The 19,080-nt window shown below is 47.2% G+C and overlaps 1 protein-coding gene and 1 long non-coding RNA gene across 2 annotated transcripts; one reads left to right on the top strand and one right to left on the bottom strand.

Annotated features, from left to right (window-relative positions):
* Positions 1 to 1,143: 1,143 nt before the first annotated feature.
* On the bottom strand, positions 1,144 to 1,922 carry LOC123643882. The gene is made up of 2 exons (XR_006736944.1): positions 1,822 to 1,922; positions 1,144 to 1,286 (listed from the first exon to the last, which is right to left on the bottom strand). It is a non-coding gene; the product is annotated as an uncharacterized LOC123643882 (long non-coding RNA).
* Positions 1,923 to 2,223: 301 nt separating this feature from the next.
* On the top strand, positions 2,224 to 6,806 carry FZD7 (frizzled class receptor 7). The gene has a single exon (XM_045559716.1). The coding sequence runs from the start codon at positions 3,017 to 3,019 to the stop codon at positions 4,739 to 4,741; it is 1,725 nt and encodes a 574-aa protein (XP_045415672.1). The 5' UTR covers positions 2,224 to 3,016; the 3' UTR covers positions 4,742 to 6,806.
* The last annotated feature ends 12,274 nt before the right edge of the window (positions 6,807 to 19,080 follow it).

Raw genomic sequence — 19,080 nt, 5'->3', positions numbered from 1 at the left:
GTCTGGGGCATATGAGAAGTAGAAGCTCATCAACTAAACTGGTTTTAGTTGCACTTGAGACCGTATTTTTATCCTGTCGGTTTCCATTTTATTTGATGACAGTGCTTGCTATTTCTCCTTCAATAAGCAAAGATGACTTAGATCAGTGGCCTGATGAATAAGCATGAAAATTTGATTTAGAAAAGGAGGATATCCTGAAGCTCTTGGAGAGAAAAAAGGAATCTAACCCCCCGCCACACACTTTAAATGACAAAGCAAAGCAGCAGCATCGTCTTTAAATAACGTCTTTCAACGGAAGATCAACTGCTCCCCGAAGTTAGGTAATAGGAATAATAATTTAGAAAGAAGAGGGGGAGCCCTTTTAAAAATACAAAGAAGCAATGAAACATTTTTAAAGCAAAATCACTAATCCTTTATATTACCTTCAGGCAGATACCCCCAAAGGAAAAAAGAAATGGTCCAGGTGTGAGGAGGAAACTGATGGTTAGAAGGAAAAAGGTGACTCCCGCTGAGGGCCAGGTGGAGGATGTGAGCAGTCTAACACCCTCTTGGCGTGAAGGATTCTGTCCTTGAGACCCATTAACAGAAATGGGAGACGACAAAGAACTGTGAAGTAGAAAGAAAGATTCCCAGCAAACTCCAGTAATAGAAAATAAAAGAAAAAGAGGAAGCCAGTCTCTCACGGAAGGGAACCCAATTTACTGTCTTCGATTTCAGAATCAGTTTTTTCTTGCTAGAGAAGAAACGCACCGGAGGCAACAGAGGCGGCAACCTCTGCCAACATTCGACCTGATCAGAAATCCCTCAGAGCTCCAGCACCCCGAATTGGCAGAGGGCTCAATCAGGAATAACGTTTTTTAAAGATAGGACTGGTGTGTGTGTGTATGAGAGACAGAAAGAGAGAGAGAGAGAGATTTGATTTTTCATTTCTTTCTCAACATGTCACTTTCCAGCATGGGAGTTCATGATGTTCCTGGCACCCCAGAGAGAAGGGGAGAAGCCCCCTGGTAACTTCCGACCTCGCCGGGAGTAATCAGAGAGCGCGCGAGCGAGCGCCCAGTGCCCGGAGCAGCAAGATTTGACCTAGAACAAAAGAACGCTTGCCAAGGAGAATACGCTACCCAAGAACGAGGGTAACCCCTCTTTGTGTTTTGAAAACTCTTTAATGAGCAAATGCCCTGGTTTCTAATACGCATTTAAACTTTTCTACGCAGATTCTAAATGGAGGATCAAATGATTGCTCCCTGCAACGAAGACGGGATCCCGAAAGGCCACACGCCGCACAGCTAAGGAAAACAGGGCAAACCAAAGACGCGCTGTAAATCACACAGGCTGTTCCCGGGCACTCGGTCTCAGGTTACTTTATAACTGTTCCCCCCAGCGCTGTCTTAGTTTCCTTAAAACCGCACTAAGCCACACCAGCTCCCCAGACTCGGCCGCGCGCGGGCGGGGTGGCCTGGGGCCCAGGCTCCCCGCGTCCCCGCTCCCGGCCCTCTCCTCCGAGGGGTCTGCACTTCCTCCCGCCTCGAGTCGGCCCCTCCGCGCGACTCCGGTTTCCCCTCCGAGGCGGCCCCTCCTCCTTTTTACAACTGGGGGGAGGGGCGAGAGGGGACTGTGGCCTCACGTAGTCCGTTCGGGTCTGGGGAGAGAAAAACGATCCGCGAGGCGCACCCCCTTCTCGCCCCGTACTAAACCCCACATTTAGGATTCGGCTACCCGAAGGCCCCGGTCAAAACCAGCATTTTCAGCCCGGGCAGCGCTAACATGACTCCGGGTCACGTCTCTGTCAGCTGAGGCGCTGCGCTATTCTCAGCTTCTCACCGCAAAAGCCTTCGGCGAGTGCGCCCTTCTGTTCAGGAATGTGTGTTTTAGTGTACCCGGAAGAGTAACAAATCTTTCAAGCAAAGTCCCTTTCTAGAGGGTTTCCCCCCCGCAAACGAATTCAGGGTAAAAGTTTTTCCTAACTTTTCCCTCCCTGTCCCCTGCCCCTCCCCTCAGGAATCCGCCCAGAGCGCAGCAGACACCGCCTCCCCCGCGCCCTCTCCCGCCCCTTCCGACTTCCACCCAATCCGGAGGCGGCTACAGAAAAAACAAAGGCCGCCATTGGGCCGCCTGGGGACTTGGGGGCCCGCCCCCGGAGTGGTTTGTGAATGGGGGGAGGGGAGGGGGCGGGGCGGCCCGGAACCCGGTGAGCCCGACGCTTCTTCTGGCCACCAGCGCGACTCCAAGGCGTTATTCGGCGCTCCCTCCCGGCGGGCTGCGACGGCCGGTGCCGGGACTCGCGGGCCAGGGCTGCGCGGGGCTGGAGAGGCCGGGTCCAGGCCGCGGACACAGGGGACTTCGGACGCAGCGTATAACTGGATTTCCAAAAAGAACTCGCCGAGCTCTCGGCTCCAGGGCCCCGATCAGACTCAGAGCGAGAGCCAGTCGTTTGGCTGAAACTTGGGGCCAAGCTTTTGGGGCTGAAGAAGGAGCGGGGTGTGGAGGAGGAGGCGGCAGCGAGCGGAGCCTCTAGGCGAGAAGGCGGAGCAGCACCGCCAAGGCGGCGGCCGTGGCGAGCAGGCGGCGGCGCCGGGCTTTCGCCTGGCGAGGGCCGGACTTGGTGTGGGGGGCGTGCGCATTACTGTGCGCTGGGGGTCGAGAGACTTGGGCAAACTTTGAAGGGTAACCAGAGACGCTTGTTGCTCCTCGCGGCAGAGAAAGCCGCACCGTTACGTCTCGGCGGGGAGGGCCAGGAGGCCTCCCTCGGCGCCCCCGGCCCAGGAGGACGAGTTTGGGCCCGGAGCGGCAGCGCGAGTGCTGGGCGGAGGCAGTTGCGGCGCCCCCGCGGCTGGCGGTCTCGCCCCCGCGGCGCAGGCACACACACCGCGGCAGCGCCCTCTGCTCCACGCCGCCCACGGCCAGGCGCCGGGAGGACTCTCATGCGCCAGGCGCAGCGGCGCCTCTCCGCATCCAAGCCTCTCCCAACCGTCTCGACGCACTCGGGCTGAGAGCGCCGCTGCACCCGCGGCCGGCGATGCAGGGCCCCGGAGCGGCCGCGTCGCGCTTGCCCCTGGGCCTGTGCGCCCTGATGCTGGCGCTGCTGGGTGCGCTGTCCGCGGGCGCTGGGGCGCAGCCGTACCATGGCGAGAAGGGCATCTCGGTGCCGGACCACGGCTTCTGCCAGCCCATCTCCATCCCGTTGTGCACGGACATCGCCTACAACCAGACCATCCTGCCTAACCTGCTGGGCCACACGAACCAAGAGGACGCGGGCCTCGAGGTGCACCAGTTCTACCCGCTGGTGAAGGTGCAGTGTTCTCCCGAGCTGCGCTTCTTCCTGTGCTCCATGTATGCGCCCGTGTGCACCGTGCTCGATCAGGCCATCCCGCCGTGCCGTTCTCTGTGCGAGCGCGCCCGCCAGGGCTGTGAGGCGCTCATGAACAAGTTCGGCTTCCAGTGGCCCGAGCGGCTGCGCTGCGAGAACTTCCCGGTGCACGGCGCCGGCGAGATCTGCGTGGGCCAGAACACGTCCGACGGCTCCGGGGGCCCGGGCGGCGGCCCCACCGCCTACCCTACCGCGCCCTACCTGCCGGACCTGCCCTTCACCGCGCTGCCGCCGGGAGCCGCAGATGGCAGAGGGCGCTCCGCCTTCCCCTTCTCTTGTCCCCGCCAGCTCAAGGTCCCCCCCTACCTGGGCTACCGTTTCCTGGGTGAGCGCGACTGCGGCGCCCCCTGCGAGCCGGGCCGTGCCAACGGCCTCATGTACTTCAAGGAGGAGGAGAGGCGCTTCGCCCGCCTATGGGTGGGCGTGTGGTCTGTGCTGTGCTGCGCCTCGACACTCTTTACCGTGCTTACCTACCTGGTCGACATGCGGCGCTTCAGCTACCCAGAGCGGCCCATCATCTTCCTGTCGGGCTGCTACTTCATGGTGGCAGTGGCGCACGTGGCCGGCTTCCTGCTGGAGGACCGTGCCGTGTGCGTGGAGCGCTTCTCGGACGATGGCTACCGCACGGTGGCGCAGGGCACCAAGAAGGAGGGCTGCACCATCCTCTTCATGGTGCTCTACTTCTTCGGCATGGCCAGCTCCATCTGGTGGGTCATTCTGTCGCTCACTTGGTTCCTGGCGGCCGGCATGAAGTGGGGCCATGAGGCCATCGAGGCCAACTCGCAGTACTTCCACCTGGCCGCGTGGGCCGTGCCCGCCGTCAAAACCATCACCATCCTGGCCATGGGCCAGGTGGACGGGGACCTGCTCAGCGGGGTGTGCTACGTGGGCCTGTCGAGTGTGGACGCGCTGCGGGGCTTCGTGCTGGCGCCGCTGTTCGTCTACCTCTTCATCGGGACGTCCTTCCTGCTGGCGGGCTTCGTGTCTCTCTTCCGCATCCGCACCATCATGAAGCACGACGGCACCAAGACCGAGAAGCTGGAGAAGCTCATGGTGCGCATCGGCGTCTTCAGCGTGCTCTACACGGTGCCGGCCACCATCGTGCTGGCCTGCTACTTCTATGAGCAGGCCTTCCGCGAGCACTGGGAGCGCACCTGGCTCCTGCAGACGTGCAAGAGCTACGCGGTGCCCTGCCCGCCCGGCCACTTCCCGCCCATGAGCCCCGACTTCACTGTCTTCATGATCAAGTACCTGATGACCATGATCGTGGGCATCACTACCGGCTTCTGGATCTGGTCGGGTAAGACTCTGCAGTCGTGGCGCCGCTTCTACCACAGACTCAGCCACAGCAGCAAGGGGGAGACTGCGGTATGAGCCCGGGCCCTGCCCCACCCTTCCTACCCCTACCCCCTTGCAGGGGGAGAGCTCAGTAGGGAAAGAACCGCTGGTGGGGGCTTGTTTCTGTACTCTTCTCCCCCTCCACTGAGAAGTGACCTGGAAGTGAAAAATTATTTGCAGATTCGGGGCGAGGGCTGATTTGGAAAGGAGGCCTGGGTGGAAAGGCGTTTTGGTTGAAAAGACTTCTGGCAAAGACTTGAAGGATGATGGTAATAATAATGATGACGATGTTAATCGTGAAAGGTACGGGCAAGCTTGGGCCCTATCGAGAAGATTGAGACCAGGAGAGACCACTGTGAGTTCTTCCCAGCCCCGCGGCTGAACTGGGTCTGTGAGCGATCCCCCTGCAGCAAGGCAAGTGGCCTGTCCTCACTCCTGTGAGGCCCGGGGAAAGGTACAGCTCTGTCTGCGGCTGCCTCTTTGTTGGGAAGAGGGAGGACCTCCTGCGGTGTCCTTGTCAAGCGGTGGTCAAACCATAATCTCTTTTCACTGGGGCCAAACTGGAGCCCAGATGGGTTAATTTCCAGGGTCAGACATTACAGTCTCTCCTTCCCCGCCCCCTCCCGCCTGTTTTTCCTCCCCTACCCCTTTCAAGTCTTGTAAAATAAGCATTTGGGAGTCTTGGGAGGCCTGCCTGCTAGAATCCTAATGCGAGGATGCAAAAGAAATGACCATAACATTTCGATATGAGGCCAGGGAGGCGAGTAGTAGGTATTTCTGCTACTTTTTCATTTTCTGGGGAAGGCAGGAGGCAGAAAGAAGGGTGTTTTATTTGGTCTAATACCCAGAAAAGAAGTGATGACTTGTTGCTTTTCAAAACAGGAATGCATTTTTCCCCCTTGTCTTTGTTATAAGAGACAAAGAGGAAACAAAAGTGTCTCCCTGTGGAAAGGCATAACTGTGAAGACAGCAACTTTTATAGGCAAAGCAGTGCAAATCTGAGGTTTCCCTTCGGTTGTTAATTTAGTTGCGATAAACATTCCTTTTTAAGGAAAAGTGAAGGGCAGTATGCTTCCATACCCCGTTCAGTCAGAGGTTCTGACTTGGCTAAAGGAAATGCAAGGGGTTTGTTGTTTGTTTTAAAATAAATTTAATTCAGAACACATGATTCAACAGGCTCTGTTATAGTGTTCAGGGGACTCTCTCCCTTCATTTTTTTTCTTGCTGTAAGCCTATGTTTAGGTTTCTTTTCTATTTTTTTCCTCCAATTTGGATCCTTCAAGATAAAAGAAAAAGCATAATGTCTTCAGTCTCATGACAAAGAGAAGTTAAATTTTTTTATGGAATTATTTTGTCCTGTTTTTTTTGTTCCATAAATCTGTTTATAAAACATCCTCTGTATGCTGACCTTGTCTCTGAGTGGGTGGGTGGGGAGGTGATCTGCAGATATGGTAGTGAACGATGAGGAAAGTTCCAGACCATGGGCCCCATTTTTAAAGAAAGTCATTAAAAGAAGGTAAACTTCAAAGTGATTCTACAGTTCTTTGAAATATGTTGGAAGACTTAAATTTATTAATCTTAAATCATGTACTTTTTTTTCTGTAATGGAACTCTGATTCTTTTGCGTAGTGGTGTAAAGCTGAACAGAGAATCATGGGAGCTAACCTTTGACATTGCCCTCCAATCTTGCAATACTATCCTGTTTCTCAGAATGGTTTTTAAATGCCAATCATAGAGGGTACTGTAAAGGGTACAAGCTACTTTATATATGTATGTTCAGTTGAGTGGAGCTGCTTTTTACATTAAAGTTAAAATTGATCTTTTGTTTCTTAAACCTTCAAAACTGTCTCATCTGTCAGTTTTAAAACTCCTACTACACAGGTTTTGGCATCTTTTTGTGTTGTATCTCTTAAGTGCATGTGAAATTTGTAAAATAGAGACAAGTGCAGTATGTATATTTTGTAAATCTCCCATTTTTGTAAGAAAATATATATTGTATTTATACATTTTTACTTTGGATTTTTGTTTTGTTTTGCCTTTAAAGGTCTACAATGAAGCCCCACTTTATCACATGTACAGATCACAAATAAATTTTTTTAAAAATACAAAGTGAGTGTTTATTTAGTCTACTATTCCTGTAATGTCAAAGCAAAGAACAAATAGAAGAAAAGACAGTATGGAAAGAAGGTGGGGGCAGACACCATTGGGTATGTCCCCCATAGAGGAGGATGGTATATATTATTGAGGTCTTTTTTTCCCCTGCCTTTTAAAATACGGAGTGTAATGAATGCCTTGACTGTCCTTTAATTGTTTTCTGTTGTTGCTGCGTCCTGCCTTCCTCCACGACACCCTACCACACATACCCCACATACCCGGACTTTTCCCATCCTGCCTTGGATGACCTATTGAAGGTACAGAATAAGCATCTCTTTTAGAAATGTACTGTCTGATCCATGTTTTTACTGTCCTTAGGAGATGAAGTCCATATCTGAAAGAGGACTGGAAGATATTTTTGGTGTTTTCTGCTTTTCTAGCAATGTTTGCCTTGGGAAGAATTCAGTGTTGTTTTTTTTTAAATGAATTGGTGTTTTTGTATTCTAATGCAATTTATCCAAATTGATAATCTTTAAATGCTTTGGGTTTAGGTGGTAGGGAAAGTCAGTAGATGCTTCCCAATAAGAGTAAAGGACTTGCTTGTGGAGCCCTCTAAACCAAAGGCTTCACTCTACCTTCTAGGTACGCTGCACCCCAAAGGTCAAGCAACTCCCCAGAAGGCAATGACTCAGCAGCTCAGGCAAGAATAGTCTCCACGCCTGACCCTGGGATGGCCTCTGAAGCCACCGAAGCTATTCTTTCCTCTTGTAGACGAGGCTAACTTGGGAATCAGATTAGACAGGGAAGCCTTTGCTATCCAGAAACTTTGATATTAAAACAGTTCCTCAGGGAAATGGTAAAGGCATTTTAATACTTCCAATTTCTAGCCTTCCTAGAATTTTGTTTTTTCACTCCCCTCTCCTATAATTCAGGTGCCTGTTTCCTGGCTTTTTATAATACGGTGGCTTCATTCTCTGGCAGCCCTGGGGACCCAGCAGCAGACTGGGTGCTCTGTTTCTCTTGCCTGCTTCAGCTCAAAGTTTGTGTAGTTCTAAAGCACAACAGAAATGGTTCTGTTTTTGTTTTAATTAGCAGGCTCACACACATGGCTGGTGTGTTTTACAAATGCATGGAATGAAAACCAGTGACAGACAGGGCTCACCAGGAGGAGGAAGCCACGTGTGTACACTCTGTGCAAAGCAGTTTTCCTTTAACATCCTCCTGGGTTTTGAACATCACAATGGGTGTGAGGTCATCTTAACCTGTGAAGAGTTTGGCATCAAGGAAGGAAAAAAATAGCGACTTTAAGTCTCTGACGGTTTATTCAGTTTTTGCTCATAAAATGACACCTTTTAGGTTAAAGCATGCCTCTCTTAACACCATACTAATACCACCTGTTAAGAATGTTTGCTTTTAGAGTTGGTGGAAGGCTCCCAACAGGGTTTTTTCCTTGCAAATTAACTGCTGAAGACACTTAGACCCTTCTATTAGAGCTGTGTCATTGCTTCTATAAATGTGTCCCCTTCCTCTCTGTAGCACTGCCTTGTCTTTCAGGGCTCTCAAAGATTGAAGAGTGTTGGTCTTCAGTGAGGGAACAGATAGCATATGAATAAATTGCAACCTGCTTTTTTGTAAGCAAAGATAGAAGTGTTCAGTTTAATTCCTTTCACAGTGTGCTGCATTCTTATGCAGTGGATTTTTACCTAAGAATTTTAGAAGCTCTGGGATTTTCCTTAAGGAGGCACATCATCTTAGCAGAAAGTATGTAAGGGAGGGTGTTTGTGAAAGGGCATGTGTAGAGTTTAAGAAAAACATTGGCAGGAGTTTGGTGTTACTCTCCAGATAAGGAGCAGAAACACTTGTGAAAATTTTCTGCAGTTTATAAAACAAAACTAGTCTACACAACAACCCTATGCAACACCTAATCTTTTTAAATAGGTATGTGAGAAATCTCGGCAAGAAAAAAATAAACATCCTGTTGATGGCATCTTACCATGAAAGAAAAAAATGGAATTTTTTAAATGTGCTTGAAATAAAATAGTGATATCAGAAATTCTCTGGGTAGAATTATAGTAGTATAACAGCTGTAGGTTTGAGCCCTATAATTACACTGGGAAAATCTCTTCTAACTCTTCCATCTTTAATTTCACTGAAAAGGCAGGTGGCTATTTATAGATGGTATATTTTTATATGTGCATATGTGAACAGTGAATAACAGTCTACAGGGCTCCAGGAAATCCTAGAAGGGACCAAAAACACTTCAATGTGGACTTAAGCAGTTCGTAGATCTGTTCTATTTTTCTCTTATTTACTCCTCAGTGGCATTAAACCAATTTCATAAAACTTGGTTCTTCAACTCTGCTCAATTTATGAGATTTTCTTACATCTGAACCTGTATTGCTCACATTTCATACCAAAGTGAACTAGTTAAAAGGGTACCATTAAAATGTCAGCTTATTAGTAAACACACACTGTGCCTCTTCTTCTTTTTTTTTTTTTTTAAAGAAAAGATACAGTCACATGAATTTTCTCAGTACCACAGCAGTAGAAAGAAGGAAGTTTGACCAAGGCAATAGTAGTTTATTATAAGGGATCCAGTTCAACAAATAATGACCAAGCAGAATGTACTATGAAAGGGACTGGAGGGACAGCAGATAAAAGTAAGACTATGTCCACCTGAAGTAACTCTCCACCTTGCTGGGGTGAGGAGGGCATCCCCCAAGGAAGAATAAACAAGAATTATAGTGCTAGCCAGAACCTGGCAAGTGTCAGTACAGAAACACAAATGCTATTTGGAATAATATTACCTGATATTTGGTGGCTTTTTTTTTTTTTTTTTTTTTGAGACAGGGTCTCATTCTGTTGCCAGGGCTAGAGGGCAATGGTGTCATAATAGCTTACTGCAACCCCCAACTCCTGGGCCCCAGACATTCTCCTGCCTCAGCCTCCCAAATAGCTGGGACTACAGGCACACGCCACCAAACCCAGCTAATTTTTCTATTTTTTGTAAAGACGGGGTCTCGCTCTTGCTCAGGCTGGTCTTAAACTCCTGGCCTCAAGTGATCATCCCTCCTCAGCAACTCAAAGTGCTAGGATTACAGGTGTGAGCCACCACGCCTGTCCATTTGCTGTTTTTAAAAGCTCCTTTCACATTATTTAACTTTATCCTCACAATTATTACCACCTCGAAATGGGAATAATTCCAACTTTAAAGATGAAGAAGCCGAGAGGCTCAGTGAGGAGGGGTGACTCAGATAGAGGATGGAAGAAATCTGCCGTCCTCAGACTGAACTCAGGATGCTTCCTGTCACCTGCTCCTGGCCTCTCTCACAGGGCTGTGGAGGTTCAGGAGGGCGAATGACCCAGCCAGCTGCAGAGAGGGGCTGTCCAGCACGAATGCATTCCAAAGAGCCCAGATCACGTGGCCCTCCGTAATCTGTGTGCTCTTAGACTGGCTCCTTCACCTCCATGGCCCTTGCTTTCCTTATCTGGTGAAGGTGACTCTGAGATGAGGGCCTTCCTCCAGCATCCTGTGAGTCCAAGCACAAGCACTGTGTGAAGTACTAAGTTGGTCTATCCATTTGTGAATCATCCACAGCTATTTTGAAATCTCTGGCTGGTTGGGTTTTTTCTCCTATAGGCCAGTGTGTCCCACTCTTTAGCCAGCCAAGCCAGTGTGTGTGCTCAAGGAAAATGAACTTTAATTTGGCCTTTGCAAGCACAATTCAAAAAGCAAAACCATTACCATGTTATTGTCTCCTGAAGCCAAAACCCAACTTTTGAGGCTATCCAGTCTCTGGAACTTGCTACTCTGCCATCCTCACTCCTCTCCATTGGCAGTTGCACACCTCCATCTGATAGTTCATCTTCCTCAAAACCCAAGGGGTTTTATTGCATGGGATCTTCTTGGTTGCTCTCAAAGACCATATCCACATCACAGCCAGGTTTGGCCACAGTCTTATTATCTCAGAATTTCTGTTACTGGGTATTTCAGTGTCGAATCTACATTTTAAATGGCTGACATAATAAGAGAGGTTTTGGGTTCTGATCAGTTATACCTAGGCAAAAACTTGAATGCTTTTCTAGGTCCCTGAAGCTTCTTCAAAAGACTTCAAGCTAACAGAATAAAATTGAAGCTACTGTGAGGAGTTCAGGTGTGGTTTAGCTGGGAGTTTACTTCATTTTGTATTATAATAACCTTTTAGGGAGCTCAAGTCCACCTCTTTTGCTAGTTAGCTTCCTTTAATGCTTCCCATCTGTAAAGCTCTTTATGCTGCTTGGCCCCGGCATCAGATTCAGCTTAGAGTGCAAGATGTGGTCTCTGAGAGATGGGCAGATCCGGAGCAGGAAAGGGCATTTAGGAGGCAGGGACAAAGGGAAGAGGAGTGAGGAGATAAGCTTCCATATAGCCCATGAACAAAGACAAGCTGTTCGATTGATCTAACCTAATACCACTTGCCCTTAGAAAATTTGATCCCCAAACTTCAGCTTGGCCTTGCAGATTCTAGAGGACAATTTAAGCAAAAGTAAAAGTATGTTGGGGAGAGTATGTGGCAAAGGGAATAGGAAATACAGTACCAACAATGAAAGTATGTGCATTATAACCTAGCAGCAATCATATTTGTTAATTTCCAAAGGAAAACAAATAGTATATAGCATTTACTTCCAGTTTCCTTGTTTGGAGTCGCTGGAAGGAGGGATGGGTGGCAGCTGGTCATAGCAGCTTTTTGCAGCAGATGTAGAGAACACGTCCTTAAACTGAAATCCTGAATTATCTTCAGCTCCAACAGATGGTTTCTTGAGGACGCACGATGTGCCAGGTGCTGTGGTAGCCCTGCGTTTAGCACAAAGGCTGCTAGAACTTGCTATTCTGAGTGTCAGCCCGAGCTCTAACCTGCAAATAGCACACCCTCCTCACCTCGCTTATTTCCCGCACCAGCTGCTGGAGGGAGGGGTGGGGAGTGGACAGAAAATACTGTCCTTTGTGTTTACACCCAGAGTCCTACAGAACCAACAAATGGGAATCGTTATCGGAAACCAGAGACTGGCTCTTAGACTGGCTCCTTCACCTCCATGGCCCTGAGGCTGAAAGCAGCTTGTTCAGTGTCACAAGTAATCACAGGCCAAGCCACAGTGAAGGATCCACCCAACTCTCCCAGTGACTATAAATCTGGTCATCTTTGCCCCAGAGCGTAGGATCTGAATATGTAGCAAGGTCAGAAGTAGAGGGACCCGAGATGGGGAAGGGAGGGGCGGGGCATTTGGACCAGCTTTGTGAAAGGGAGCACGGTGGTTCAGACATGTCACCAAGGGCAGTGAAGACTGGTTCTTCCTACTTCGTGCATAATAATGCTGACATGTATTGAGCACTGACTGATTAGATGCTAAGCCCTGGGTACAGTATGGTATAGTAGTCAAGATAATGGGCACAAAGCCCCATCCGCAGTACTTGGCATCTAGTAAGCGATCAATAAATGCCAACATTATTATGAATACATAATTCTCTCATTTATTCTTCACAACCCTAGGAGGTAAGTATAATTCTTCCCCATTTGACACATGAGGAAACCCATGCTCTAAAAGGTGAGCTGGGGAGCTGCGAAATGGACTCTCATCTGTGCCCATAATCACCATGCTACTAATATTTACTGAGGTCTTAATGTATTCCATTCTCTATTATTCTTTCTAATTTAATCCAGAACCATTCAGAAGGGGAGGGAAATAACTTCCATCAGGACAGAATAGAGTTGAGGAGGGGATTTTCGGTGCTAGTCCCCAGAAAGTATGTATTTTTTTGGCCTATCGAGAAGCAGAAGGCAAACGCTGTTAAATGCTGTTTAAATTCTGAAGAGCCAGATTCTCCCGGGTCTGGCCCTACAGGAGCTTCTGCATTGGGGTCTTAGGGCCGGGCAGCAAGAATGAGCTTGGGGAGGTACTTCCCAGACACCACCTCCAGCCCCTCTGGGGTTGGCATAAGAGTCTGTAGGAAGCCTCCCCATTGCTAAGGGCTCCTTCCCTGCCCATTCCAGAACAGGGCAGCTCTGAAGAGGGGACAGGGGCTTAGTAGGAAAGCTCACACTTCTTGCTGACCAGAGCAGGCTGTCTTCCCACTGCTGAGTCAGTGGGTGGGAGCATGACAAACCCTAGCACCACAGAAACTCCCTTCCTGAAGGCCCGTGGGGAATCACAAAAATATTCACATTATTATTATCATATAATTACCATAATAAAATGATAATACTGACAGCTGTCATTTAATGCCTGCTTACTATGAGCCAGTTCTGTGTTAAGCACTTATATTAACTCATTTAATCCATATAACATTATGAGACAGAAATTATTATTCTCATTTTACAAGTTCTCAATATGAACTTCTGGAATCATGCTGAGCGTTAGAGTTAGACATGAGCTCAAGAGAGAGTTGTGCAAGTACCCTACTCTAAATACCTTTTTATTGTCCCCAGCTTACAGAAAAAGCAACTGAGTCAGAGAGAATTTAACTGGGCCCTATGAATTTAACTGGGCCCTAATGCGGTAGAATGAGAGATATTTCAGGTCTGCTTCCCATTGGAGTGCTCTTTGACAAGCAGGAACCCATTCTGGGGAAAGAGTGAAAACAATTGCAGAGAATGTAGGTAGATTCCTCTGTCTTTCCACCCTGGCTCCAGGCAGTGCACATTCTAAGGGCAACACTCTTTTTGTTGTTGTTATCCTAAAAAAAAAAAGAAGAAGAAAGAAACAATTTTATGCATTTCAACAACAAAAAATCCAGTGCATTTGCAGAGAAGGAAGTGGGACATTGCCTTTCGCCTGATGCTGAAAGTCAGGGTGAAAAACAGCATTGTGCACTCTGAGGTTATGGCACCTCCTTTTGGCATTTGTGCCTCTGCAGGCTTCCAACATGTGCCTGATAACTGGGTTTCCAATAGACGGAAAATTCCACTTATAAGGGACTTCATGGAAGAAATTGGTAAATAAGAAATCTAAAGGCTTTGCCCAGTCCAGCTGTCTGCGAATCTGCTAACTAAAGCCTGATGTTAATTAGATATCAGGGGGAGCTACAGTCTATTCCTCAGTTTATCCAGGGCCTAGGTGAGTTTTAGATTGCTTAGAAAGTCTACATTCTCACAGAAAATTAAGTCATGCATAAAAAAGACGAAAGGGTGGTGGTTGTTGGTGGTGGTGTGTGTATATGTGAAGACTATTTTAAATACTAATAAAAGGCATCTTGTGGGGAGTATAGTTGAAGCTGGACTTTGCTGATGTATATGGGGGCAGACTTAAGGAGGTAAAATCTAAATGTTAGGGTAAGATCTTTTTTATCTTGTCTGTGATTAAAAGACTATTTCTCACGATTAACATTGAAATGCTGCATTTCTCATTGTTACCTTCTGGTCTCATTCCATGAAGGTTGACATGGATGTCAAAGGGATGTCATTTGACACCCTCACACAAAGACACACCAGTTGGAAATGAGACTATTTAATTTTTAGCAAAAAGAGTCCATTCTAAGGAAGATTTGTTGACATTTTCATCACGATTTGCACTTACCATTTCCAAGGAGTCAAATTAGTAAATAGCACATTTTCCTTAGGAAAAAGTCAATGCCATGTTAATTTGCCACCAGTACTGCTGGCTTCCAGCATAGCATGCATTTGCTCGTCCTTCTTGCACATTCTTCAAAAGCCAAATGGCTTGATAAAGGCAGAAGAGCCCCAGAAAATGAGAACAAATGTTTCGAACCAAACCAAATCCTCTCGAGCACAAAGAAGTTTCATCTTACTGTTAGCACAAGTGGCTGACAAAAAAGAAAGTTAAAAATTAAACTTTTTGAGTCTTCCATTCAGGGTCTGCTTAGGGGAACTCCCTAAAAACTGGGTTCATATTTCATTTAAGGTAGGAATCTTGTTTCACTAAGAGTTAAATGAAATAGCAAAGAAATTCAGTTAGTTCATCTCTGATGAGAGGAAGGCAACGTACAATTTATCCATTCACCAAGCGGTTTTTGGTCTACAAGTTGTACAAAATGTTTACTTCAGATAACTAAGTCTCCTTTCAGTGCGCACTAGCACTATTATATATTTATAACTACTCTGGGCTTGTCTCTCAGGTTTACTGAAATCTGAGCGGTTGAAGTGGCTATTGAAAAAAATCTAAATGCCACCTTTGCTATCCAGTCAGAATGCTACCTAAATTGCCTTTTGTTACTTTTAAATTATAAAACACAATTTCTGCTAGTCAGAACATCAGGTTTGGATAACTCTGCATATAGAAATACTTAACAGGTTCTACCTCCAAAACAGTTGCTGCATGGGTAGGAATAAACATTATGTCTCTTAATCGTGGCTATTTGATTTTTTAAATGAAGGAATTTAACCCAGATATAGCCTTTCACATAGGATTGGCCTTTAAGAAAATTCAGAATGGAACTAGCCTCATTTTCTTTGGGGACACTTCTTTTAGCCTAGAGATATTTCTTGCCTGTCACTCTGAACCAAGAAAAAGGAAACACAAAGATGGAATGTGTTAAAAAAAAAAAAAGAGAGAGAGAGAGAGATCAAAGGGAAAACCCAGGAAGGAGAGAGGAGTAAGAGATAGCAAGAGAAAATGCTGAACACAGCCCTAGTTCTTGAGCCACTGATACCTTAATCATTCTTTTGACAACTATTAATTGACTTTCCATCATTAGTCTCATTCCCTGTACCCCAGAGTTATAATAAGTAACATTCATCGAGGGTTTTGATGTGCAGGCACAGATGCAGGGTACTAAGCACTCTATGTGATTCTCTCAATAACTCTCGAGATAGACACTATTATCCCCATTTTAAAGATAGGGAAAGCTGAGAGACACCAAGAGGTTAAGTAACTTGCCTAAGACCTCTTGATTCCTATACTGTATTGCATCCCTCTTCCTGCATTTTTTCCCTACCCTGACTACTGAATTGTTGGTATTCATAAACTCACCCCTGTCTCTTTGAAATATTACTAAAATGATGATTAGCTTTTTTTTGTGATTCAAATACATTTATTCCAAGTCATTTGTTACTTGTTAGCAGGGAATTAGACCCCATTTTTCCATGATCTGTGTTTAATGACCTCCTCCCACGTGACAGGGTGTCACAGGAGGATCATGGCCACCGGTGGGGCTGACAGACTGGTGGGGTTGAAGCAGGTTTGGATTTTGCGCATCTCCCTGGGCTACATAAAAGGCTGGCAGGGGAGCCCGATAAGAGCACCCCAGGGCAAAGTGAGTCCAGGTCAGCAGCCAAGTCCAGATGACTCACTGCATGTGCTCCCCAAGGGTTCCCCCTGTGTTCGGGCTCCAAACTCCCCCTGAAGATGAGGGAGTTGAGAGATAATGACAGATTTCCTAAGGAGTTTTGGGAGTTGCTTGGAAAAGATGCTTTAATGACTCCCTCCAAGTATTAAAAAGGTCACCACTATTCCAGTTTGGGGAAATATCTTCAACTCAGTTGTTGAGTACATGGTGCTAGGACGGTCAAGGATCCAAGCATGTCCCACGGCCAAGCTAGGCTCCTTCACCCCACGGTCTGAGGGGTCCCCTTTCCCTCCCAGGAGAAAGGAAAAGTCTAAAAGCCTCCCTACCAGCACTGTGGGAAGAATAAGGTGAATGGGCATCTCCCTAACAGAGAGCCAGCTATTGTAATCCGTCCACAGGACTTGCCTCAGGGGAGAGAGGGCAGGTCACAAGGAAAAAGAAAACGGTGCTTCCCCTGATGTTGCCAGGACCTGGCTTGCTCTACAGCTGTCCCCTGCAGCCCTGCAGGTTCTTGGTGTTTACAGAGCCTCTGCCTGAACAAGGTGAATAGGTTGAGACCCAACAGCTGGTGCTGTATGTCTTACTCTGCCAGAAACTGCAATTTATCCTTGATTCTGTCTTCTCCCTCAGCCCCTGCGATCAGCCAGCCCATGTGGCGTTTAGTCCCTCCCCATGACCACCACTTCTTGCTTCAATCACTCTAACTGGCCTCCCTGACTCCATTTTGGTCCCTCTTTTGATTTGTCCCCACCCTGTGCCAGACGGAATCATGGTCAATGCAAGTCTTCCTTCTTTAAAACCCTAGGCACGGTCCACAGGCCTTGCGTAATCTCTGCCTGGCTCTCCGCAGTTCCTGCTGTGCAGAGAGCACTCTGGTCATGGTGATCTGTTACAGTTGCCCTATACACTCACACATCACACGAATACATTTTGTAAGGAAAGGGAGAATTTGTAGCTATTATGACCACTGAAAGCTAATTAAGCCCCTTCCTGGATGCACTCCAGCTCTCTTGCTCCCTACAGAAATGAGCAGGAAGCTGGGTCCAGAAGGAAATCAGAGTGAAGTCCTGGCACCCACTACTCCTGCATCACCCTAGGACAACTAAAGGAATCGCAAAGAGAAAGGGCACCACAGGACTTTAAAAAAAAAAAAAAAAAGAATCAAACAAGGTCGTTAAGTATTGTTAGTGCCTAAAGAACAGTGATTTTTCTTATATTCCACTTTTAGTGCTCCATGCAATATCCAGTACATAGTAGGTGCAATATCTAGTACATAGTAGGTGCTCTGTACTGGGTTTGACAGTGTCCCCCCGAAATTCATGTTCTTCCAAGAACTTCAGAATGTGACCTTATTTGGAAATTAGGGTCATTGCATATGTTTTGTTTTTTTTTTTTTTTTTTTTTGAGACAGAGTCTCGCTCTGTTGCCCGGGCTAGAGTGCCATGGCGTCAGCCTAGCTCACAGCAACCTCAAACTCCTGGGCTTAAGCGATCCTACTGCCTCAGCCTCCTGAGTAGCTGGGACTACAGGCATGCGCCACCATGCCCGGCTAATTTTTTCTATATATATTTTTAGTTGTCCAGCTAATTTCCTTCTATTTTTTTAGTAGAGACGGGGTCTCACTCTTGCTCAGGCTGGTCTCAAACTCCTGAGCTCAAACGATTCATTCACCCACCTCAGCCTCCCAGAGTGCTAGGATTACCGGCATGAACCACCGTGCCCAGCCTATTGCAGATGTATTTAGTTAAGATGAGGTGATACTGGAGTAGAGTGGGCTCTTGATCTAATCTGATGATTATCCTTATAAGAAGAGGAGAAGAGACACAGGGAGAACACCATGTGACAACAGAGACAGAGACTGGAGTGATGCGTCTGCAAGGCCGGGAACCCCAAGGATTGCCTACAACCACCAGAAGCTAGGAAGAAGCAAGGAAAGTTCCTCCCCTAGAGCTTTCAGAGACAGCATGGTCCTGTGGACACTTGATTTCAGATTTCTAACCTCCAGAATGGTGAGAGAATAAATGTCCATTGTTTTAAGCCACCCAATGTGTGGTGATCTGTTACAGCAGCCCTAGGAGAGTAATGCGCACAGAGAATGTTAGTTGAATAAATAAACAGAAGAATGAATGGATCACCTGTGGGAAATTATTTGGAGCCAAATAAAGTATTAGCACTCTTAGAAATATGATTTATAGGCTATCATCCAAAATCAGTTTCTCCTGCGCTATGACTCCATAACTAGATTAGAACATACCATTGGAACTCTAAATGGAAACAGTGAGTTTGCTCTAGGCTGCCTACAGTGCCTTACCAGAGCTAAAGAGAACAAAACAAAGAACCCAGAGGTTCTTTCCAAGGAATCATAGCTTCTTTAGAAAATCTGACAGAAACTACAGGCTCAGTCCCCAGAAAAATACAAGCATAGTCACACGCACACAAGATTGTATGGGATTTCCTCCTACCCCACCCCCACCCCCACGAAACCCAATGAACCAAGATGAAGAACTCCTGAGTTAGAAGATACAGGTAGATTTTTCACCTTATCTTTAGACACACTGAAAACAGAGAAAGGCAACCAAGCTGTTTCTCCTTTTTAAATTAGGCCACACCAAATCATGAGGGCTGCAAGTTTGGCCCGGGCTTCAGTGGCCCTCCTGAGGGCTGGTGGACTGCAGCAGAGCAACCTGGCCCAGAAATGCAGAGACCTGAATTCCAAACCAGCTTTGCCATCTAGTTCTTTTGTTCACTCTCTCTTCTACTCATCCGAGGCCCCAGTAGAATGTGGACGTGTTTAGGGTCAAAGGACAAGTTAATGAGATAATGCTGGCAGAGCACTTTGCCCTCAGGAAAAGGTCCCTATGTAAACATGAGATATTATTAGACATTATCAAACTTCAGCTGGGCCAGCAGTGATCCAGCCACAGCGGTGAGTCCTCTTCCTTATCTACTGTTTGGCCAAATTGGGTTCATTCTCTAAGGCAGAGAGTGTGGGAGGTCTCCT

The sequence above is a fragment of the Lemur catta genome, chromosome 8 (genome assembly GCF_020740605.2).
Source record: "Lemur catta isolate mLemCat1 chromosome 8, mLemCat1.pri, whole genome shotgun sequence".
NCBI classification, from domain to species: Eukaryota; Metazoa; Chordata; class Mammalia; order Primates; family Lemuridae; genus Lemur; species Lemur catta.
This window is presented reverse-complemented; position numbering and strand designations above follow the sequence as displayed.

Excerpts from the sequence above, each read along its gene's own strand:
- FZD7 (XM_045559716.1), top strand. The coding sequence starts at position 3,017 with ATGCAGGGCCCCGGAGCGGCCGCGTCGCGCTTGCCCCTGGGCCTGTGC.